The sequence below is a fragment of the Dipodomys ordii genome, unplaced genomic scaffold (assembly GCF_000151885.1).
Source record: "Dipodomys ordii isolate 6190 unplaced genomic scaffold, Dord_2.0 Scaffold26, whole genome shotgun sequence".
Classification (NCBI taxonomy): domain Eukaryota; kingdom Metazoa; phylum Chordata; class Mammalia; order Rodentia; family Heteromyidae; genus Dipodomys; species Dipodomys ordii.
Window position 1 is genome coordinate 4656914 of NW_012267242.1, and position 21731 is coordinate 4678644.

Sequence of the window (21731 nt, forward strand, 5' to 3'; positions counted from 1 at the left end):
CACTGGAGATAATGAATCTCATGGAGTCTTACTTTTCCTGACTGAGCTGGTTTTGAACCATGATCCTCAGAACTCAGCCTCCTGAGTAGCTAGGGATACAGGCTTGAGCCACTGGCACCTGGCTATAAAAAGTCCTTTCTAATAATCTCAAATTAGATTTGAGAAAAATCTGACTCAGATGGTTATATGTTGTTTTGTATTATATAATATATATGTAGATTATGGATTAATGGAATTCACATTTGGGATAAGAAGTCAGTTTTCAGTATAAAAATCAAAACATAAGGTGTCTGATATTCCAATATTTTTTTTAAAGTAAAAGAGGGAGAAAGGAAGAAACAAAGGGAAGGGAAGTAGTAAGGTAAAGGGTGGGACCAGAGAACGTGACAAAAATAAAGTGAACTTACTCCCAGCTTGATGAGGTATTTATTACCAGGGAAAAGGTATGGAAGCACATGTTGCTGGGAAAGTTCAGTGCTGTTATAGATGACATTCCAAACTGTAAAATCACCAGTATGATTTGAAATATATAATAGGTAGCGTTCCAGAATCCCATTGAGTTTCTGTGGTTGTTTCCATCTGGGAATAAAAAAAACTATAGCATTAATATCAGTATTCATTCAAGTCAAAACTGAAATGTGCAGGATTATCAAAGGACACATAGGAAGTTGAATTTGTGCTACTATAAGAAAACAAGACATGGTAAGCTCAACAGCGATACCTTTCTAGCTCACTTACACATTTTTATATCATTAGCTAATTAAAATTTTAAGTAACTGAAGGACAAGAAGAATGTATTTTCTTCAAGCTACTCAGGAAAGGTAGACATGTTTTGACAGAATACAAGGAAGAGGAAGACCAGAAGAGCCCAAGTAATCAGATTGTGCCTCTTGAAGGAGGAAACAGGCTGATTTGATATGGGTGAGTTGAAGGAAGAGCAAAACACATACCAGAAGAGGGCTACTATGAATGATCTAGAATGAGAACGGCAAGTCCCAAACAGGAGTTGAACTAAGGAATATTCAGGTTGGTTGGGACATCTTTTGGCATAGGTCACAGGCCTTGGCTGAAGGACAACTGGAAGTCAATACGAAAGTTTGCATGGAACAAAGGGTGTGAATCATAATGCTTTTCAGCTCAAATGAATGTCCTAATTACTTCAGTGCCATCCTTTCTTTCCTAGAAGAGAAAACTAGGACCAGAAGAGATAAATGTGACTAAGCATTAATTAATGATAAGAGAGGACTATTCCATTTTAACACAGAATTACAGTAAACCCTATGCCTCCTAGATATCTATATGTTAGGAAATGAACAAGAACCACTAATACCAGAAATAATCTGGGAAAGGGTGATATCGATCAAGATGCACTGTACTCATCATATGTCTGTGGAAGTGAAAGGCCTGTGTACGACTACTTAAAAAAATTAAAAATAAAAGAAATAATCTAAATATGCAAAATTTCCTTTCTGACTTCAACTACAAAGGAATAAGTAAATAAGAAGGTCCTGTTTATCCTTCAAAAGGTATTATATACTTATGTGTATTCATATACTTTCCAGTTTTTAAATTTAAAATTGTTTAATTTTAAATGCTAAAAGCATTTGTGTACATGGTCAGTAGGTCCTTTATTGTGGGTCTGTATACACATGTATCTCAGCCTGATTGGGTGGAGACAGAATTGAAATGAAGACGGCAAATGATAATCAAAGGTTCCCAGAATCATTGATAAAATGATTCCTATGCATTTCATTACAATAGAATGAATGTGATGTCACAAGCCCTTCCCCCAATTGATGAAACTCACTGAAATTCTTGCATGAACAAGCGTTTGACAGACACATTTCTACTTACTGTACATGTACAGTTCTGGAACCCAGGACAGTCAAAATTGGGGGATCCACTTGTTCCGGGGGCAGTTGTGCGGTATAAAGGATGACCCTGGAACTGTTTGTGCAGCCCACGTGCGTACATGCACTGAGAAGAAACTGGTGTGGCATAAATACTCTTAAATCTAGGGAGTAGAAAGAAACAAAAATTTATTCGCCATCATATTTATTACTCAAGATCTCATCCATCGCTCTTGTACATTGTTACCTCTGGGAGATGTTAAAGCTTAACCTAACAATAGACATAAAGTCAATAGTAATAAAATATAGAGTGGTTAATCTCTTAAATATACTATGGCACTATTTAAATAGGCATGTATCAGTCAAACTCTTGATTTGATTTTCTCATTTTAACAATTTGGCTGTTTTCTTGAATGCCTATGATCAAGTAAATCATTTTCTGGATTTTAGTCTTAGTTCAAAGACCCCATAAAAAATAAATGAGATATTTAATTTATTTTAAAGCATATTTGAAGACAACAAGAGTTGCTTTTGAAATGCAAATATATAGCCTGTAACAATCACTTTGAGTTTGTAATTCCTTTTGCCAGATGTCTTTCTTCTATCTACCTGGCCCACTATTATTTGACCTTCAAATAGTCAGGTTTAGTGTAAATGCCTGCCTCTTTCTTAAGAAGAAAAAAAAAACCACTCGTAAGTTAGAAACTCTCCCAGCTCTCACTAAGATACAAGGTGGAAATTTTTGCACAGAATTTTAATGTGACAATTACAATATAGTGTCATCATTATTTGCTTATTTATTTGTTCCAATGCTCTGAACACATTAAGAGAAAATAATGGTGCTCTAATCCTTTTGCATTCCCAGTATCCATTTCAATGCCTAGCATATCATAAGATATATATATATATATATATACATATACATATGAATCAATGAGTGATTAATGAATGAGATTATCTAAATACATTTGAGCAGGATATCAAAGATACTGATAAAACTCAATAGAATAGTACTTTGGTATTATATATAAAGATTACTGTAGTAATCTTTTTTCTAAATCTGAACTTCCATAGTACATTGTACCTGTTTACCTTTCTAATGGGTACCATATCCCTTGCATTAGACTGCTCTTAATTTAATTTTGAAATGCCATGAACACTTCACTTTAAAAGGTATTTCGTAATCTTACCAAAATTCATTCAGATTTGCCAAGCTTTGAACATCATTCATATTTCACACTACTAAAAATAATCATTATTGAATGGAACATCTTTGAAATAAGTCACAATTTAAGTGAGGCATATTCTTTACTCCTATTAGCCTTGAAACATTTTCATGTTTAAAAGAATAATGAAAAGCAGCCTAATTCAGGCAAATACATTTTGCAATGCACCGATAGCAAATTTAAATTGGAAAAAGAACACCTAGATTTTCACGGGAAGTCCAATCAATTGCTTAAACACGTAGGTTACCTGAAGACAGATGAATTGGTAATTTTATAGTAAATAAAGTGACTTGAGAGCAAAAGATGGTCAACAAAAGATGTAAGACTTTCAATTAAATTTTGCCTTTTTTCTTTTCTTTTTTTTTTTTTTACAACTTACTGACAATGAGTTGGGGCACCCTCAATCAATGTGATCAGATGATCCATTGCAAGGACACTTTGAAAGTGGTGATAGAGTGCATGACCACAGCTTCTAGTGCTAACATCTAGACTGGGTGTAGGACTGAGTCAGAACAGGTGCCTGTGATTGGAATGACTTTCCATGCAACTTACAAACATAGTAATGGGCTGGATGGAGTCAAGGGAGTGAACACAGGAGGACTTCACACAAAAAACAACCACCATGCAAAGAGCCACCATGGCCAATATTGAGGAGCCAAACATGCTTCTCTGATGACACACTGCAGTGATCTCTTTATCTTCTCTGGCTCATGGGCAGAAACTTTGTGACCCCTCCCAAGTGTCTGAATTCTTGGTAACCCCCAGAAAGGTGAAGCTGAGGATTCTACTCTAAGTCATTTCAGACACAAAACCAACATGGGCTCCTATAGCAACAGATAACGATCAGTAATATCTTATTCTGATTATATCATCTTATGTAATTTCTTACTGTAATTATCAAAAAAATTAATCCAGACATTGATTTGCCATTTATTTCTTGACTTTATATCCCTCCCAGGAGAATGGAAACTTTTTGAATACAAAATGATTATTTGCTATTATGTTCATGGGGATATCTTTAGGACCAGGGAAAGATGATCAACTACAGTAGGAAAGCTTTATGCCCCTTATTAAGATTATCATATTTTTCCTCAGGAATATAGCAATGTCTAAGGATATCAAAAAGTCTTTAGAAATCTAATAAAGACAATTGTCCAACTATTAGAGGTGCCTGCAATTTACAAAGAAGATTCACCGTTAAACAACTAACTGTATCCCTAATGTCTTATACCTCTAATTCTGGCTACTCAGGAGCCTAAGATCTAGAGGATCACAGTTTAAGGTCAGCCTTGGCATAAAAGTTCACTGAATTTCTTCTAAATGATGAGCCAAAAGAAAGGCTTGTAGGTATGGCTCGAGTCACCACCATAACAAGCATGAGGCCTTTCATTCAAACATCAGTACTGCCAAAATTTAACTAAATAAGAAGCAAGGCTGTACACCTAATTGAACATCACAGCAGCATATTTTTCAACGTACCACATTAGAAATATAATAAAAATTAATAAGCAAAAAAGGAGACAGAGGAAGACCAAAATGTTTAACAGTGTTTTCAAACGAGGGTATATAATATAAACAATTTAGTTTGAGGGCAGAGCCTATTTTTCCCCCAAATTTCCTATGATATACATGTATAACATTGATGGAGAAGCAATGGTCAGAGTTTATCAATATCAATTCATTACCTGGAACAGATAAATGGCCCCAAACCTAGTTAACACTTGCCCTCTTATACTCCAGTGTCAGCCTTATTCTTTCCGCCATGACTTCAGCATTGGCTCAGTTTTCTTTTCAATCATAATCCCCCTTTTGGCAACTCTAACATCCTCATAATGACTCATCTTCAATTTTGGCTTTGCTTTAACTTCCTCAATCACACTGCCCTTCACCTCCACTTCATTTATTTATCCACCCTCCAGCAGAGCGATGCTCATTACTTGATTGGCTCCAGAAACAATATCCAGGATTCAAAATGTGACCAGCCACAAGCCGGTTCCTTCCAAATTCATTCACTAATCGCATCAATGAAATTGATCTTCTCACTCTCTCACTACTACATAATGCCTTGTCCTTGTTCTTTTTTAGTTATTATTATTCTTTTTTAAGATGTTCTGATTATTTGTCACTGTTGTATTTGCCTGGGATCTTTGGTCATCCATGAGGAAGCCATTATCTCCATGTCTTGTGGAATTTGTTTTTACCCCATCAGTCCTGTGCTTGATTTCTTAGATCTGGATACGTTTTATTATCTTATTGTCAGAAAGATATCTCAGATTGAACACACTGAAACAATTTAAGACAATTGTATGTTCTCCTATTTGAATTGGCTCTTTTGGGTGCTCAGCAAGAAGTACTTTCTTCCCTTTTTTAAGCTTGGTAATATATTAATTATTTTACATTTACCCTGATGGTTCAGCCATGGCTTAGCCAATTATTTTGAGGAACCTAGAGAATCTAAACTTGGAGCCTCCTTCTCTGAATTCCTATAATAATGATGATCTGTGACATGGAAACGGAAAGCAAGGTTGTACTCACAGTGACTTGTTATTTTTTCCCTTTTATCTTATACTGCCTCAGATCCCCTCTCCCTTGATCATATAATTCTTATTTAAATTTCCCTAAGCCATATATTTAGGATTCAACTATCTAAGAGTTATTGTCTATACATATAGTAGCTGGCAGGAAATAGGCAACAGTAAAAGAAAACTTCTGAATAGATCACTTGAAAAAATAGAGAGAAGACTCAAAATTTAGATATAACATCCAGGAGAAACAGGAAGAGGAAAACTCAGACCTCCCCAACTAACAGAAAAAAAAAAGATTTTTGGAAAGTTCTTAGTAGGAGTAACCTTGACTTGTACTTTTAAGGTGGAGTTTCAAACCAAAGAGCCAAACAAAAGAAAAGACCATAGTGTCTGTAGAAAATTTAGAGCCATAGACAATTCATGGGAATATTTTCCTATGTGTGAGGTAGAAATGATGAGGATGGACAGGCATCCAGACTGGATCTAAGAGGCTTTCTCTGGAGTAATTCCACTGTACAGAGAAGACAGGTACCAGGCTCTAGGTACTGAAGAACTAAGTATGAACCAGATGCTTTCACACCATCAATGAAGAATTAGCTCCAAAATGACCTGGATTCATTTAGTGATAAGTTATAAGGGAGTGAAGTCAGATATTAAGTTGTGCTCTATAAGTCAGGACCTAAGTGTACAGGAGTTAGAGACATGAGTATATGTCTTAAAAACTGATATATGCAAGTGTCATGGGTTCGACCTACACCTGTCTGACCATAACAAAATGAAGACTCTTAGGACTCCTGCAGAATTAAACCTTTCCTCCCACTTCTTTCTTTTTCTGGTAAGTTAGTTCACAAAAGAAAACATAGGATTAGGCTCCATTTTCTGTTTGAGAAGTGTGACTGGTCTGCATGCTAGGCCTTGGGATTGTTTTTGATTCTGAAAAATCTGAAAACTACAACCTCAATAGTATAACAGATGACAAGGTGATTAAATAGCTTTTTTGACTCCTGGGTCATTTTTATGCTTGTATTGTTCACCTCAAAGTGCATTATTCTCCATGCATTTCCATAAAAAAGATGAAGAAGGAATGGTCTTTGAAAAATGGAGGAATGCATGAAAAAATAGAAGGGAGCAGAATCTGACTGGATTTATGGTAAAAGAAGTGGCACAGGTTGCGGAAGCCTTAGTGAAATGTGATGAGGCTATAAAGAAAATGGAAAGGAACATCAGAAAAGAAGAGGAGGCATTGGGAAGGAGAGAGTAGCTATGTGAAACAGAAACAATTGGGAGGTTTCATTCTTTATTTTCAGAAGAGCTATTTACAAGAAGTGGAAAAGAGGGTTATGAGGAAGCAGAAACATAAGCTAGCAGTTTAAAAGTTAAAGCTAACAGGAGTATCATGACACCTGTCTCCTGGACTAATGGCCACTGATTTGATAATATGTCTCTAAGGATGTGATTAGGCCTTCCAAGGGCAATGCCATGGATCAATGGGCTTAAACAATTGCAGGTATGTATACAAATCTGAGTTATGTAAATGGAGGATGGGGGATCCCTGGAAACAGAAGGGCCCCTGTCTGTCAAAGCCCCTTAGCAACAACATCTTGTTTTCCATTTGCTTGATTGCATCATTTGCATGAGATCAAACAGAGGGAGTCATGGACAGGGAAAAACAGATCACCATAATATGCGTTAGAAATGGATCCACAGCCATTGTCCTCAGATGAGTTACAAGGAAATGCATCGAAGTGCATGGAAGCCCCACTGATTACTGTCAGGCAAACTATAATTTACAATACTGCCCATGAATTATATGCTATTTTACAATTGATTTCATGCTGTTGTTCAGAGAAATTTCATTGATCTCAGTTTACAAAATGAACTAATAAGCAGGCAACGATTTTCTTTTAACTCCCTGTGTAAACTGAGGACTTTATATCTTCTAATGCATTTCTCCCATTCGACAAATGCAAAAGCAGTTCTTGCTTTATGATGATCTGACACGTTAACCTGGTTGTATTTCTGGTATCTTGCTCATGTTTCTTAAATTTTTTTATTGTCAAGATGATGTACAGAAGGATTATAGTTATATAAGTAAGGTGATAAGTACATTTCTTGTCAAACGTTGTTACCCCTTCCTTCATTTTTCTTCTACTTTCTCTCCCCTCACCCCCACCCCAAGTTGTACAGATCCTTTCCAACATATTGTCTTGTGTATTTCACTGTTACATCGGTTCCCCATTGTCCTTTATCTTACCCTTCTGTTGTTCCTTTTCCCTTCCCTAATTCAAATATAGATACAATACCAGGTTTCCAAAATTAAATATAGTGACAACAGGGGATATACCACAGTGAGAAGAACATACAAAAGAAACAAAAAATCCCATTGTACATTAAAAACAATAACAACAAAGAAAGACCTCTTGTGTCCATGTCTTGGAGTTCATTTTGCTTAGCATCATCTCATATAGTCATAGCTTTTGAGCTATTCTGCTCATCTGCTAAGATTACTCTAGACATATACTAAGTATTGCAAATAAGGGAAACCATGGGACCTATGTTTCTTTGGGTCTGGCTTACTTCACTTAATATGATTTCCCCCCCAAATCCTCCCATTTCCTTACGAACAGGGCAGTGACATTCTTGCTGAGAGAGGCAGAGAATTCCATCGTATATAGTACTTTTTCTTGATCCATTCTCTACTAAGGGGTATATGGTAAATAATGCTGCAATAAACATAGTTGTACTGGTAGCTTTAGTATGGCCTTGTTTGTGATCATTTCCCTTTGTCCTGTGTGTGCATCCTACCTTCAGTCATCTGGATGTTTAAAATTTGGGCATGAATGCTCTAGGCAGTAACTGCATCATCTGTCACATTGTTTTCAAACAAGGACCACTGGAAGATGCCAGTTAAGTGAGAATGGAGATTGTGTGTGTGTGTGTGGTGTGTGTGTGTGTGTGTGTGTGGTGTGTGTGTATGATAGATGTCTGGACAGCAATGAGCTACACCAAAGAGCATGTGAAATGTCACATTACATTCACTTCTGCCTTGTGTAATTAGCTTGCACTCTGTACTTGCTTGCTCAGCCTTTTTGATTTCAGAAAAATGACATTTTCACCTCATAATTAATAAGAATTGAGGCTTTATTTAGCTTTACTTTTTTGTTCCTTATTGAAGCTTCTTTTTTTTTCTTTTTGGAAGGGGACAGGTAAATAATTTACCACCACCCAGATCTCATCTTATGCTTTCAAACAAATTCATACAGTTAGAATTGCAATTTTCCTGCTGAGGACTCAGATATAAAATTGTGTCCAAATTATGCCAACAAACAACAAATTCTTCCCTCCAAGGTTATAATGCTTCTTAAAAGTTTTCCTTGGAAAAATCTACATCTATTCATTTTCATCCAAACTCTATTCAACATGCATATCATCTGTGGAGAGACCCTTGCTTGTCCTTAACATGTGCATAGTTAGCACTCTATTGAGTTGCCCTTTTAATCAATCTTCCTTGTAAGCATCTTTATACCAACCATAATTATTCATGGTATTATAAACTCTGAGAACAAGGATGCCTTTTCTCATGAACATATCTTATGACTCTTAATCCTCTGGGCATTCCTGAAGACTAAGAAATAAAGACTTTAATTCAATATGAAAACTGGGGATAAGGACAGGAGGGTCTGGTCAGGGCATTATGATTGAGGCAGGTGGCCTGTGGTGAGTGAGAAAGTCCTGCTGACTACAAGTTGCTTTTTGTTGGAGAGAAAGACAGGTATGTGTGTATGTGTTGCGGGGAGATGAAACCCCACCTATTACTGTCAGTTGTGATCATAAAGCCTGCTATTTATTTCCTTATTTTCTTCTTTGGCTGGTTAGAACAAAAGACTGCTATGAAAAACTCCATAAGCTGACAGTATTCTTATCCAGCTCTTATCGTATCTGGTTTCCTGAATACCTCTAATATTCTTTGTTTTTTTTTTTTGGGGGGGGTCCGGTCGTGGGGCCTGAACTCTGGGCCTGGGCGCTGTCCCTCAGCTCTTCAGCTCAAGGCTAGTGCTCTACCACTTGAGCCACAGTGCCACTTCCGTTTTTTTTTCTTTTTGCTTATGTGGTGCTGAGGAATCAAACCCAGGGCCTCAGGCATGCAAGGCAAACGCTCTACCACAGAGCCACCTTCCCAGCCCAACCTCTAATGTTCTTGGTAATACATTATACTATATTAAACTGAACGTTGTTCTCCTACTTGTTTTTATAATGTAAACCTAGATCAGTCCTTACCCTTTACTTCTCTTCTGACCACCATCCTACTCATGCTACTTTCTTGTCTGTGGACAAGGGAAGATAGAGGGAAGATTAGGGGAAAATAGTTGGCTTTTGATTTTTATCAATTCTTTCTGTTCACAATCCAAGGGGATGGGACTGAGATTGTGTTCAGCATTGTCTCAAGAAATACAATTATATAACTTGATTAAAGCTTTCTTGAAAAACTTAACATTTTTCTCGAGGATTTAGCTTGCTACTCACTACATTCTTTGGCAAATTTAGGAGTAAGTTAATATTACACAAGATTCTTAAGAGACTGTTAAGCCACAAATGTTATTAATGAGACAAAATAGAAAAATAAATGTCAAGCCGGGCACTAGTGCCTCATGCTTATAATCATAGCTACTCGGGAGGCTGAGATTTGAGGACTGCGGTTCAAAGCCAGCCTGGGCAGAAAAGTTCCTTTGAGATTCTTATCTGCAATTAACCACCCAAAAGCTAGAAGTGGAGCTGTGGCTCAAAGTGGTAGAGTGCTAGGTAGCCTTGAACAAAAGAGTTCATAGGAGAGCGCCCAGGCCTGAGTTCAAGCTCCATGATGGACCAAAAAAAAAAAAAAAAAAAAGAAAAGAAAAGAAAAAAGTCTTTCTGTGTTAGTGAATCAGTGTAATAAAATATGACCGTGAAGGTAAGATGTTGTGAATTTAGTAAAAGTAATAGCTCTAATATTGACTTCTATCCACTACTTGCCAGATACTTTTAAGTGCCCTGTCAGTTCTGTAAAGTATCATCTCAGAAGAGTTTTTCAATGAAGACCCACAATCAATCCTTAAGTATTAATTCAATATTTATTTCAGCCTAGCCCTGTACTTGGCAGCCTACAGCATGAGAAAATAATGAGTCTCTGCCCTCAAGAGCCATGATTCTGTCTTTTGGGTGGCAAGACGTATACATTTGTTTTTTTGGCAAACTCTCAGGCCAGCTTTCAGATGCAAATCAAATGCCATCTCCTAGAGTAAACCTCCGCCAGTTCTTCCAACGTTGGATTAATTACTCTCTCCTGCTTCAATAGTAGCATCTTTCACTCCTACTCTGACACTCCATCAGATTTATTATATTATGAGGTACATTCTTCAGTATTTCTTTAACATAAAATCTCATAAGTGGAATTTCAAAGACAAGCTGGGATCATTCGGGATCCTGACAAGGGACAGAGGACACATTAATATGAAATAACATTAAAGAGAAAAGGTAGAAGGGACTGGTTTTAAGGTGTAGAGGAGAGTTGAGGGGAACATTGAAGAATGATCACCTATGTGGTGGCTAGAAATAGGATGCACAATTTCCGCATCAATCTTGAGGTCCACACCAAGTTGGGAAAGCGCTGTGCTCTAGGAAAAGGTCCTTGGCATTTAAGAAGCAGTTACTGCCATTGGTACAGACACAGACTAGGGGAGGATGGTTCCAGCCCCTCCCTGAGTCCTGCCTGCTCTTTTCCTTACAGTGCTTCTCTCTGCTGGAGGCCTAAGGATCCAGAGATGAATAGGTGGAGAATGTCAGGTGCCACTGGCTCATTTTGTAATCCTAGCTGCATTGGAGGCTGAGAGCTAAGGATAGTGGTTTGAGGTTAGCCTGGGTAGGAAAGTCCATGAGACTCTTATCTCCAATTAAATGCTAAAAAGCAGGGTGTGTAGCTGTGGCTCAAGTGATAGAGTGTTTATCTTCAGCAAACAAAAGGGCTCAGGGACAGTTCTTAGGCCCTGAGCTCAAGATCCAGAACCTGTACAACAAACAACACCAAAACAAACAAACAAAAAACCTGAAGAAGAAAAAGAAAAACAATAGGGTAGAGAAGAATTTATTTAAATTTATGATTAATAATTCGATTGTTTTAGATATGACATCTAGCACACTGTTATTTAGCAGGCCATCAGTATTTATTAAATAAGTATATTATAAAATATTTTTATCGTTGTCTGTTCTATGATGATAACTATTTTCTTTTTGCTATGTAGATAATTAAAATCTTTTTTACAGTCAAGCATGTCAATACTTCCTTAATATTTTCAAAAAGAAAATTTTACCTGGCTGGTTGATGATAAATACTGACAAAACAGGTAAGTTTTAAATCAAAACCTTTAAGGTATGGACAGAGAGGAAAGATGTTGTGAATAGGGAGAGTGGTCAAAGGGTGTTTAAAAATAATTTCAACACAAGCTTAGACACAATGTTTGGTTTAGCTCAGTTTGGCTGGGCACAGGACATAGTTGAGTAAGAAACTGTTAGAAGCACAGGTTGAGGGTAGTTGAAGACCACTGGATGCCAGTAGATATGATTGTAATGCATGCTCATAATTGGTGGGGAAATCAGGAAACCTTCATTTATCCCTGGACCCCTTGTTGCTTTGATGACCTGGGCAAAACCTTTGAGCTCATTGGATGTTGGTTCTTTTATGCATAAAAATAGAATTCAGTGTCAGACATTTTCTAGTTTTAAATTCTCTACAATAAGTCTGAACTAGCATCTAGAATTATTGTGTGGGGCAAAAAAAAATGTTTACTTCTTAGATATTAGCTATAATAGTGACAATGGCTGGGAGAATTCCATTTGTTTAATTCAACATCCAAAGCTCTTGCAATTGAAACTGGAATTATATCCTGAACAAGTTGTCCCTGATAACTCTGCATATAAGAAGAAAACATTAAAATGCACACAAAAGACTCCAAGAATTTAAATTGCAATGTTAGGATGGGGGAAAATATCCTATTAGAGCTATGCTTCTACATCTACTAGTGAAAATACAATGCATCATATGCAACAAGTGCTTTTTTTAAAGCTTGTGTCAGTGTTACAAGTGCAAATTCCTAACCAGAAATGCTTGGGTCCTCAAATAGGCTCTTGTTCTCTTCTCAAGAACTGTCCACCCTTGAATCATTACCATCAAATGGTAGGCTTTTCTCTTTGAAGACAGCACATTTAAAGAATGATCTAATTAGCTGGGTGCCTGTGGCTCACACCTGTAATCCTAGCTACTCAGGAGGCTGAGATCTGAGGATCATGGTTCAAAGCCAGCCAGGCAGGAAAGTCCTTGAGACTCTTATCTGCAATAAAAACCACTAGAAAACCAGAAGTGGTACTGTGGCTCAATTGGTAGAGCACTCGCCTTGAGTTGAAGAGTGCAGAGACAGTGCTCAGGCCCAGAGTTCAAGACCAACGACTGACAAAAAAAAAAAAAAAAAAAGAATGATCTAATGACATTCTTGCACTTGTATTATGAATGCTTACACGATGACAATATCTAACTTTTTAATTAAGAATAGCTTAATAGTTAATAGTTGATAGTTTACTGACAATATTAATGGAAGTATGCATTGGTGATGATGTGGTACCCACTTGTTTAGTCGAACACTATTGTAGCCAGAAGTGCGGGACTAGCCTGTAATCCAACACTCAGGAGGCTGAGGCAGAAGGTTTTAGAGCTTCAAGGTAGCCTGTGTTATATAGATTCAGGTCATCTTGGCCTACATAGTGAGTCATTGTTTCAAACAAAACAATATCACCAAACAGACACACAAACAGTGAACAAAAAGTAGTATGGATATTGAAGATACTTTTTATATGTAATTGATATTTACAATCAGTCAGCTTTAAGGAAAACAGATTATCTTCCACACTGTGACCTCATTCTATCAGCTGAAAGCCTTAAGAGCAAAGTTTGACATTTCCCATTTCCCTATTTACAGACTGCATCCTTCCAGTTCTTCTGGAGTCCCAGACTGCTGGCTTTATGTCATAACTTTTCCTTCCCTCTCCTTTAGTCTCCTCCCCTCTCCACTCTTCTCTTCTCCCTCACTCCCTCCCTTCCTTCCTTCTTTCCTCTTTCTCCCTCTCCCCCCCTCCCTCTCTTCCTTTCTAATTTGTTCCAATACTGGGGCTTGAACTCAGGGCTTTGCAATATTGTTTGGCTTTTTTTTGCTTGAGGCTGGCATTCTACCTCTTATGCTCTATTGCCATACTGGTTAATTGGAGATAAGATACTGCCAGATTTGTCTGCCCACAATTCTTAGGTCTTCACCTCCTGAATAACCAGTATTACAGGCATGAGCAACCGGTGCCCAGCCCCCTTTTTATCTTTAATGATGCAGCTGCTATTGTAGTGAAGACATATTGCAAAAGCACAGAAGCAAAGAACCACAGACTCACAGATACTGTGTATCTTCCGCAAAGGAGACCGAACCTACTTTCAAGAGGAGCTAATTTAGGGACAAACTAAACTTTCACTAATACCAAATTAAAATGGGAAGAATATTATCTTCAAAATACTTATTGACAAAATCAGGAAAGGATTAGCTTTAGCATTTTATTAGACACACAAAATCTTATTTTTCATTCTATCTTTTTATAATACTACACAGTCAAGTCCATATAAAATAAATTATGAGAGTATTGATAATATATAAATCTAGGTGTTTATTTATGCTGTGGTGCTCATCAGGCAAAGTGAGAAAATAAATTAATATGTACCTATTTATTTTTTTGAGAGCAAACATCTGTCTCTAAATGATAGTTGATACATAACTTCACCAGGAGTGAAATCATGATGAACTTTTTTTAGACCTTTCATGCTAGTAATTTTATAGGGCTTTAATTTTTCTGAATGATATTCTATATACACCTTAAATGCTGTGACTGATATTTGATTAATGATAGTATTTATGAGATAATTTTATTCATAGTACATCATTGAAAATAGTATATCTATGATGATAGCTTGCATATAATTGCCATTAGAATAAATAGTATACAAACACAAAAGCTGAACTTGATTTTTTTGTATTTTTTCAGAGCAAGTTTTTCATTGACATGTTTGAAAAATGTCTACTTATAAGTTTGTTGGAGTTCAGTTTATCCTAAAAGTGTGTCACTTTATGGAAACCATTTATTTGATTTATATTTAAAAAACCAAGCTTAACTTTATAACTATGATTCAGCAGAGGGGAAATCTCTTAAAATTATCTACATAGTCTTTGCAATACTCAGAATTTCACCTTAACAGGATTTATGGGCTGCCTTCTCTCGATTGTTTTGCATAATAGGGCTACACAGTGACAGAAAGTGACTTTCTAATCTCTCTACATAAAATAGATATTCAAAGATTTGCATGTTTGGTGGGACATTCCCAGGAGTCTCCAGTCTTATATATGACACGATATATATTGTAGGGGAGATAACACAACAATATTATCCTTTTGAAATGGCCCTTAACACTTGAGGCGTATGAGACAAGTTTCCCAACACTGTACAGAAATGTTTTCTTTAACTCTGTTTTCCTTATTCTAGGTTTGAGTAGCACAGAAAGCATAGGAAATGTGGGAATGAGATTTCAGTCAAGAAAAGAGGTTTATCTTTGCCTAGTAGAGTCTTTCTCAACCTTCACTGCAAGTTTCTCATTGTTTGATTAAAATGTCTCTGGTGCATATCTCAAGTCCCAGGAACATGGGAAGCTGAGGAAGGACAATCACTTGAACCCAGGAGATCTAGACCAGCCTGGAAAACAGCAAAATCTCATCTCAAAGGACAGATAAAATTGATTAGCTTTTACTGTAAGAAAATATTTCATAATTATAGTCACGAGATAGTATCATTTGTTTTTGTTTCGTTTGCTTTTTTTTTTTTTTTGCACGTTAGACTATGGTGCCTTATAAGACAGGGAAGCAAGAGGCAAATTCTTCCTCAATTTATGACAACCACTGGGCACTTCTATGACACTATGAGATGTAGGTCAGTCCCAGATGAATGACTCTGTCTCTAAATATTCCTACTTGTGTGAAATTCCAGCAAATTCTCAACATAATGACATAGAATCTTCAAATTAATTTTTTCAAAAATGAATCCCTTTATTCTTAATCAATACTGAGGGTTTCTGTGGTAAGATGATGGAGTAAAAGTTTCCTTGCTGTGACTCTGTATAAGAAGAGTCATTGTCACAAAAGACAGACTTTATTCCTCAAAGATAAAAAGAGGCAGAGCGTTAGAAGTCAGAAACAGGCATGGAGACTGTATGGAAGAGTTGTGAAGAACAATGAGACAACCCAGGGAGAGGCAGGAAAGGCACACCCTCAGGGAGGGGAGGAAGGGGACAGCAAAGCCACAAACCCAAGAGAAGCCAATTGGTCCTGGTGACAGTCTGGCAGTCTTAGACATGGGATAAGCTTACATTTCTTACAAGTCACTGTAGGGGTTTGGAACAATTGTGAAGTCCACTGTCACACAGAGCAGCACTGGGGAAAAAGAAGTCGATTTTATCACTCCCCATAACTCCAAGAACTACAAGTGCCACCTTCAGAAGGTGACCTATATTCTGAGACTAAACTGTTCAAGGGACCTGAAAACATGGTACGATCACAACACAGGGAGTCTGGAGACACACAAAGATGGGTGTGATCCAGCTGAGAGAGGCAGCTGTGGGGGTGGGGAGAATTAGACTTGCTGAGAAATCCGAACAGTGGGGGAGCTTGGGTAATGAAGAGTGCCAGGACTGGTGCCTCTGTCTTCTGTGATGAGGAACAAGCCCCTTACCTGAGATCATAGCAAAACCTTTACTACTTCTATATTCTAGCATGATTCTCTCTGCCCAGCAGGTGGAACAGAAAGCACTGAGCTCCACAGGAAAATAGATGAGTAATCCTCCCACTCAGAGATCTCAGTGCTGCCATTGCTATCCTCTCTCTGCTACAGACTAGGGGGTAAACCCCTAGGGTGGTCCATTTGCTGCCCTGAGTACACAAAGGTGGGACAAGGCTGTTTGGCCCTAGAGGAAAGTTGCCTAGCTCACAAGCAAAGCTTGCTGGGGCTAACAGCAACTCTGTGTATGAAAAGAAAGAAAAACTTAAAGTCAAGGCAGTTTGTCCCTTGACTAGACCAGCCCTCAGTCCCCAGACAGTACCAGCTTGACACAGTCTTTAGGTTTCTCTACTTTGGATGGTACTAGAGATTGAGTCTTGAAGACTGTTCATTAAGAAATCAACCAAATAAAACAATAGATGTACAAATAACCAAATAAAACAACCAAATAAAATAAAATAAAATAAAATAAAATAACCAAATAAAACAATAGATGTACAAATCACAACCTAGACACACAAGAAATAGGGAAAAGCAAGGCAATATAACTCCTCTAAATCTCGTAACTCCTCAATGATCCAATCCAAAGGGCTGGAAATGGGCTCAACTCTCCAATGGAAACATATATATATATAGATAGATAGATAGATAGATAGATAGATAGATAGATAGATAGATAGAGATAGAGATAGAGATATAGATATTTTTTGGGTCCGGTCGTGGGGCCTGAACTCTGGGCCTGGGCGCTGTCCCTCCGCTCTTCAGCCCAGGGCTAGCGCTCTACTGCTTGAGCCACAGCGCCACTTCCACCTTTCTTTCTTTTTGCTTATGTGGTGCTGAGGAATCAAACCCAGGGCCTCAGGCATGCAAGGCAAGCACTCTACCACTGAGCCACCTTCCCAGCCCCAAACATATATTTGATTGATTGGTTTAAACAAAAGATCCTGCAAGAGACATGCCTGACTGGACAAAAAGTAAAAGGTTGGAGACGTGGATACCAAGATAGTATAAATGGAAAAGAACCAAGAGTAATAGATACTGATATCTGACAAACTAAACTTCTAGCCAAAAGTAATCAGAAGAGATGAAAACAGTCATTGTTTATTAATGCACAACAAATCCATTAAGAAGATATAATTGTAAATTTATATGTGCCAAATATTGATGTACCTGTTTTACCAAACAAATACTACTGGACAGAAAGGGACAAATAAATCCAGAGGGAATCATAGTGGGTGCTGTAGTATCATCAGAGACAGACTGTCCATACCAAAAAAAAAATCAGTGAAGAAACTACAGAGTTGACATAAATAGAAGGGTTGTGATCCAGGCAATCTTGTGCAAAAAGAAAGATCCTATCTGAAAATTAACCAGAGGCAAAAGGGCTGGGGCATTGTTTAAGCAGTAGGGCATCTATCTAGCAAGGATGAAGCTCCCAAGTTCAAACCCCAGTACTGCTAAAGAAAATGCAAAGAGAGAGATAAATGAAGGGGGTGAATATGTGCAGAATACATGATATGCATATACACAGCAAAATGAAACATTTCACATTGTACAATTTAATATATACTCAGAAAACAAACAGACAAAGGAAATCAATGCTGTTCCTTGTTTTAATGTAGACCTTGTGTGCTAAAATCTTGAACCTCAATTTGGTGCTACGTTCAGGTATACAACCTATAAGGGGTGGAGGTTCAAGTTCAAAAGAGATTGTGGGAAAAAAAAAGAGAGAGAGATGGTGACTCTCTAACACCATTGCAGTTCTCTTTAGCTTCCAGGATAAGAAATTAAGGACTATAGAGATGTATTCACAGGGGAAAGATTATGTGAGGACAAAGAGAGAAGGCAGCCAGCCATCTGCAAACCCAGAGGAGGGGCACCAGAAAACACCACATCTCCAGCAACCTTGATGTTGGAGTTTCTGCGATTGGAATTATTAAATAATAAATTCCTGTCGGTTCAACCAGTCAGCTTGTGCAGCTCTAGCTAACTCTTATATCTTCCAGTTCCAAGAGTAGTTTAGGAGGACATATTATTCCTCTTAATCGAAACAGAGACGATACAAAGTCAGGGAGCAAGAGAAGCATGAAGACCTACTTTCCATTTCCTCAGTTTTCCTTATTGACTTAGAAGAGGCAAGCCCCTTTCCAATGAATACATTCTGCAGATCTACATCGTCTATATTGACCTCCTCAAGATAGGAATGCAGGCTATTAGGTATTTCAAATTTAAAATGAGTAGGCTAGTTTGAAGTTCTAAAAACAAGAGCCAACATTTGAATAAGACATTTTAATTGACATGTTGTCTTTCAGAACACGTTGTTAACGTGATGAAGATATCAATGGTGTATTAATATTTTGATACTCCTGAATATTATTTGTAATTCAGTGGAATATCTTCCATCTCTGTTTTATATGAAATATTTAGTTAAGTTTTCTGATTTCAGTCAGAACATTATCAAAGCCCCAAATTTTAGTCCCACATGTGCTTTTAACTGGCATTATATAGGTGGACAAATAAAGTTTACACCACTGCAATTTCTTCATTTACAAATGAGATTAAAAATCTTGAGCTTTATAATTCATTTAGATAATTTAAAGATTCATTAGAACTGTTACACATGATAATATTTTGGAAGTATAAATCAACAAAGAAACCATCAAATATATTCTTAGAGATGATGACAAAAATAAATTTATGTATTTCTACCTAAGAGGGATTGCGTAATAGAAAATATTTCTAGATTAGACTAGAAGTTTGGTGAAAATCTCTCCACTGAAAATAGCCATAAATAGCTGGGCTTTGGTGGCTCATGCCTGAAATCCTAGCTATGCAGGGGGTTGAGATCTTCACGATATGAAGCCAGCCCAGCAGGAAACTCCATGAGGCTCTTATCTCCAATTAATTAGCAGAAAAGTTGGGAGTGGTATGGCTTAAGTGGTAGAGTGATAGTCTTGAGTTAAAAACTATGGGATGGCATCCAGGTCCTGCTTTCAAGTTCCAGTACAGGCCCCCACACAGAGAAAGAACCACAAAGTAAATTTGAAAGGTTATAAAAAAGCAAAGTATAATGTAGGTTCCATGTTTATGTTCCCTGAAAGCGTGCTCTTAAAGAAACAGCTCCCAAAATGTTGCTCTGAAAAATGCCCCAAAATATTGTAATATGTGCTAAGAGTTCTTTTTTACAATCATATATAATGTTGTATCAAATTCACTAATGCACATAAACATATGAAAATTTTAAGGAACTGGAAATGAATCTATATATAATATGAAGTTGAGGCTGTTGTGTTATAACAGCAAAGTTTTAGAACTAATTCAAATATTCAATAATCTGCTTAATTCCTTTGCCATTTCATTAAAAGTGAAATGCAGCATCTTGTAGAAAATAACCAAGTAAACTTTAATATGTGTGTCTTATTAGAAAGTGTAAAAGTTTGTGAAACAATTCCAATTAGTTATTCCTGTATTACTGTGCATTAACAGGAACAAATCTGAAGATATTACATGTAAAAGCCAACATATGTAATTAGTGACTGTCGCTAGTAAAGGAAATGGTGGGCACTGTTTATTTTTCATTACACAGATCCCTCAGCTCTTTAATATTTATAATTCACCATTTTAAATTTCAATGGTCCTTCATCATCCACAGTGTTACTTTTTACAGTAGCAGAACTTCATAGTCAACCACAATCTAAAAATACTAAATGGAAATTTTCAGAAATAATACACCACTATCAAATAACTTTATTAAAGAGTATTTCTATCATTAATATGTCTTGGTATCAGTTATGAATGTTAATAACTTGTATAATTTATAAATTGAATTTTATCTGAAGTATATATGTGTGCATAGGAAAAATGATAGTATATGGCATTTATTATTATGCACAGTTTGAGGCATCCACTGGGGTATTGAGGAAATTTGTTGACTTTTATTTCATTTTATTTTCAAATTGCATTTAATTTTGGATATGACACATTATTAATACATACATAAGATATAATAGCTAAAAGATACAAAAGCCTTATCTGAAAATATATCTCAAAGACCATGAGAAAATGAGGGAAGAAGTAACACTGTTCAAGCAAAAATGCACTCATTACCTCAGTTACATAATTGCAACCCCTTTGTACATCACATTTAGAGTTCTTTTCACTAGCTTACCAATGAAAAAACTCTTATTATGCTTCCAGAAGTAGTCAAGATATATACAACTAAATACACAAAGGTTAGCAGAGAAGAGAATATGCCTTTCTGCACAAGTGATTTAAAATATAATTTGAAAATATTCCCTTATGATTAAAGATCTGTTTTTTTCTCTTGAAATCTGCCTAACACTTTACATAATATTTGCTATAAGCCATAACTTATTTTAACTAGCCTTTTCAATGTTCATTAGCTTCTAAATTCCATATTTTATTTATATTATGTATGTTCACAAGGATAGAAAAATAAATAACTTTGGAGCAACCTCAAGCAAACTAAAATGCAAAGGTCTGCAAAATGTTTATAATGTTATTCATTACTATTTTTTATTATTTTTGGTAGTGTTATATATCCACAGACTTGAACTTGTAAAACAAAAGGTAAACAATTCACAACTCAAGTTTTACAAGTTTTATGAAGTCTAACATTATCTCCAGGAAAAGAGTAGGTGATAGTTTTAAACATCTATGCTGAATACATAGAAATTAATAGAAATAGAGCACTTAAGCTAGTTAGACTTTAGCTATAAGGCTGATAGCTGGAATGTACCACATTGTCAAAGGTACAGAAGGGGCTAAGCACTGTGGCTCACACTTGTAATCCTAGCTATTCACATGGCTGAGATATGAGGATCATGGTTCAAAGACAACCTGGGTAGGAAAGTCTGTAAGACTCTTATCTCCAATTAACCACCAGAAAAATGGAAGTGGTATTGTGGCTCAAAATGGTAGCGTGCTAGCCTTGAGCAAAAGAGCTCAGAGACAGTGCCCAAGCCCCCATGACTCTCTCTCTCTCTCTCTCTCTCTCTCTCTCTCATACACACACACACACACACACACACACACACACACACACACATAAGGTTCAGAGGGGGTCTAAGGTGATGTCCTAATGCTGATGGTATAATCAAGGGACTTCCTCAACATAAAAAAAATGTAGAAGCCGGGCGCTGGTGGCTCACGCCTGTAATCCTAGCTACTCAGGAGGCTGAGATCTGAGGATCGCGGTTCAAAGCCAGCCCGGGCAGGAAACACCG

The 21731-nt window shown here is 36.9% G+C and overlaps 1 protein-coding gene across 1 annotated transcript in view; it reads right to left on the minus strand.

The window, feature by feature from the left end:
• Ush2a (Usher syndrome 2A (autosomal recessive, mild)) overlaps window positions 1-21731 on the minus strand; it is a 640567-nt gene that overhangs the window by 316276 nt on the left and 302560 nt on the right. The window contains exons 32-33 of the mRNA XM_013015154.1: window positions 1855-2014; window positions 408-579 (exon numbers count right to left, since the gene is read on the minus strand). Coding sequence (XP_012870608.1) covers window positions 408-579; window positions 1855-2014 — 332 coding nt within the window. The remainder of the gene's footprint in view (window positions 1-407; window positions 580-1854; window positions 2015-21731) is intronic.